General features: G+C 41.3%; 1 protein-coding gene across 1 annotated transcript; it reads left to right on the forward strand.

Moving 5' to 3' along the window:
* Positions 1-3,505: 3,505 nt before the first annotated feature.
* On the forward strand, positions 3,506-4,183 carry LOC118756991 (the record flags this gene model as incomplete). Its single annotated transcript, XM_036491720.1, is given in 1 exon segment — positions 3,506-4,183. A coding segment is annotated over 1 exon segment (189 nt), but the record flags the coding sequence as incomplete, so codon positions are not given.
* Between the last annotated feature and the right edge of the window lie 44 nt (positions 4,184-4,227).

Raw genomic sequence — 4,227 nt, forward strand, 5'->3', positions numbered from 1 at the left:
ATATGCACAAGAAGTATTGTATATCTTTCACAATAGAAGCGGAGCTTTCTCCCCTACTCTTTCCGGAAATTCCTTTGCATATGTCCTCACTCCCCTGCATCAAAACAACCAACCGCGCAACTTGCCTTTTGTTGCTTACAATTTTTGACCTGTAATTCAGACACATACATACATATGTATATTTCACAATTTTTTACAACTTCTAGTTCAATTGACTTACTTTTTATGCATTATAGTACCACTTTCTTACGTAAATTTTATAAACGCAAACTCCAACGACTGAAAAACAGCAATAGAAGGATGAGCGATTAAAAAGTATTCACAGTCGCTAATTGAGCGACTAAGTGACACTCGCAATAGCATCGTTAATCGATAATCGCTTAATAGTCGTTTATCTACTACCAGTCGACATTCGCAATAGGGGTGTATATGATTTAGAAAGAGAACTAATAAGAAAAATGTGAAAAATCGGCGATTTTTGTGAAAGTTAGCACATTACAGTGCATCTAAAGTTTTTAACGTGTTGTTTACGTTTACTTGAGGATTGTCAAAATTGGCAAAACCCAAGTTAAAGGTTTTTTCTAGAGATTCGAATTAAAAAGCTTTCAGTTAAGGTGAAACTATGCAGATTCTTTTTAAATTTTTGTAAAAAGTTTGATCCGAAACCTAAGATCTACCACATTTTTTTCTAAATCTACCACATTTTTTCCAGAATCTACCATACAGAATTTTTATAAAGGCCGATCACTGACCATGAGTTTGAAGATTGCGGAAATTGATGTGAAAATTTCATGTATGTACATATGTATGTAAAAATTAGAGGGCTGCATGAATTCATTCAAAACGGCTTATGAATTGTTCATATACAAAACGAATGAATGATTTCGGCTTAAATTTTTTTTTTTTCAAATGTGTCGACATTACAATATTCAAACCAAGTGAAAATAAATTACATTTATGCATACTTCTCTAATCCATATTGGATTGGATTGGATACTATACCTTCATGCGAGCAATTTACGGCCTTTTTGGAGAAGCGGTGTCAAAAACTTGGAAACGTTGAGCATTCCATAGAAGCAAACACACGCATTTCTCAGGTGGGCAAGACCAGTAGAATTACTAACTAAAGTAGAAAATCTTTCGTATCTACTAACGTATCCAATAGTTGTGCTTTCTGTGGAAGCACAGACCATGCTATATATAGCTGCAGCCGTTTTAGTAACTTAACGCCACAACTACGTCTGAAGGAAGCCAAAAGGCTTTCGTTATGTTTGAATTGCCTCCGAAGAGGTCACCAGCTTAGAGCATGCAATAGTTGTGTTTTTTTTTACAAATTATCCAGTAACTTGCCAGCAACTCTCCAGTAACTAAATTTCTAAGAATTCGCTCTCAGATAAAAAAATTTACAAAAAAGTACGTGAACGCTTTTCCAGTAATAATTTGCAAGTTTCATAACAGCTGATGAATTGGTTGTTTATTCGCAGCATATTCCTAATAAAACAATATATTTTAAATTTAAATATGTTTATTTTGTGAACTTCCACAATAAAATGCCACAAACAGTTTCCTTATTAGTTTAAATTTCATCCAGCAACATGCGATCAGCTGTTTTTCGTACTGGCAAATTTTTACAAGTAAAAATTTATCCAGTAAAATCCAGTAAAAACTTGCAACTTCAGCTGTCTTTTTTCGCTCTCTCAATTTCCCCTACTTTGCAAGTTTTTGCGTACGAAAACGCCAAAACATGAAAATTCGTAAAAACTTTTACTGGATTTTACTGGAAATGAGTAAAAAAACGCAGCTAATGCCGGCTTATGCCGCTCGTGTGGTGCCAAGCACCATAGTTTATTACATTCCGACAGGCAAGTAACCACTTCTGCAGAGCAAAATACACAACCGTCGTCGCAACTTACCACACAACCAGCGCAACGCACTTTGGCTGCCCTTTCACCTTCTTCGTATGCTTCTTCGACTACCCAGAATCTCAGTTATAATGTAGTGCTCTTGGCCAATGCGGTTGTTAACGTCAAGAACAATGCTGGTACATGGGTACCATGCCATGCACTGCTCGACTCCGGGTCATCATCACATCTCGTCTTGCTCATCAGCTACAGCTACGGAGAACCAAGTCGTCTTAGCGATTCTAGGTTCCAGTCTGATGGCTTCACTGTTGACATCAATTTTCGCTCTCAAACTTCCGAGTACTCAAATTGCATCATGGCATTGGTGGCTCCTAGCATAACAGACAATCAACCCAATGTTACTCTGAACATCGCATCGTGGGACATTCCATCCAACATTCGCTTGGCCGACCCGGATTTTTACAAATCGCAGCGGATCGATATGCTTATCGGTTCAAGCCTTTTCTATGAGCTATTGTGTGTTGGACAAATCAAGCTCGCGTCTGGTCTGCCGTTACTTCAGAAGACCAGGTTAGGGTGGGTGGTTACAGGTGGCGACACTCAATCGCGAACTGCATCGTCGCTAACCGCACTATCTACATCTGATATCGACAATGAATACTTTGTTCAACTTGATCAGCTAGTTCGTCGATTTTGGGAGCTTGAGAGCTGCTGTTCCCCTGCCGTTAAATACACTAAGGAGGAACTGGATTGCGAGGCGCACTTCAAAGCAAACTTCATTCGATTGCCGACTGGGGATTACTCTGTTCGCCTACCTGTCAAATCCAACATAGACGTATAGGGCGAGTCGTATCAACAAGCGTTTCGTCGTTTCTTGAATCTTGAGCTCAAATTGGAGCGCCAACCACAGTTAAAGGCCCAGTATACTGAATTCATTCACGAATACCTAGACTTGAAACATATGTCAGTAGTAAGCGAGGAAAATCGTCATCTTTGCAAGTACTTTTTGTCCCATCACTGCATTTTTAAGAAAGACAGCACTACTACTAAACTCCGCGTCGTGTTTGATTGTTCTGCAGCTTCATCGTCTGGCTACTCGCTTAATGACGTGCTTATGACAGGGCCTATAATACATCCTAGGCTCTTCAATATATTGCTGCGTTTTAGAACATTTCCCGTCGCCTTGACGGGCGATATTTGTAAAATGTATCGATGCGTTTGAGTCTCGGAGTCTGATAGCTACTTGCAGTGCATTTTGTGGCGCGATACGCCGCATCAACAAGTTCGAGTTTATAAACTTGACACGGTCACCTACGGTACTCGACCAGCTGCATTTTTGTCGGTGCGATCAATGCACCAATTTGCCTTCGATGAGCACCTGTTGTATCATATCGGAGGCGAAATATTGCGGAGAGATTTTTATGTCGACGACCTCATTACAGGTGGAAGTTCCGTCCAAGAAGTCAAAGAGATCATGGATCAAGTCGCCAATATGCTGGCCAAAGGCCGTTTTAAATTGCGCAAGTGGTGCTCTAACAACTTTGATCTTCTTCAAGGTATACCAGCCGAGGATATAGAAACTCTCCTCAAGTTCGACGATGGAAGCGACATCACTAAGGCACTTGGACTTACTTGGAATCCTGCCTGCTGTTCGCATTTTCACCAGCGCTAACTTCTAAAAGGCATTGCAAACGCTCGGTCTTGTCAACAATCGCTCGCTTTTATGACCCGCTTGGTCTTATTGGTCCGATTATTTCAAAGGCAAAGATATTTCTTCAGCAACTTTGGAGGGAAAGGCTCGATTGGGATGAAAGCTTACCTACATCATTGGATTCAGCGTGGAGTAGCTTGTGTGCCGATCTTGGACGCGTATCAAAACTTAAATGTCCTCGGTTGTCAATCCTTCCAAAGGGTGTTGTCGAGGTTCATGGCTTCAGCGATGCCAGCGTCGATGCGTATGGAGCTTGTTTATACGTAGTATCCGGTAATGAGGAACAGAAGCAGGTGAATTTACTTTGCTCGAAGTCGCGTATAGCGCCTCTCAAGACTCCCACAGTACCTAAGCTGGAGCTCTGCGGTGCGGCATTACTGGCCCAGCTCATTCACGAGGTGGCTAAAATGGAACATTTTACATGCTCTTTTTATTGTTGGTCGGATCAGCAGTCGCGCTATCATGGATCCATGACGAACCATCAAGGTTCCAGGTTTTCGCAGCTAATCGCATAAGCACCATTCAAGAGTTGACGGCAGGGATGGAGTGGCGCTATGTGCCCACCAAGCTTAATCCCGCTGATATTCTTTCTAGAGGTGCATCCCCTAGTCTTGCAGTACAGTGAAACTGCTCCCGGAACTTCGTAAGAAGATA

This window comes from Rhagoletis pomonella, unplaced genomic scaffold, assembly GCF_013731165.1.
Source record: "Rhagoletis pomonella isolate Grant_MI unplaced genomic scaffold, Rhpom_1.0 Rhpom_scaffold_13546, whole genome shotgun sequence".
NCBI lineage: Eukaryota > Metazoa > Arthropoda > Insecta > Diptera > Tephritidae > Rhagoletis > Rhagoletis pomonella.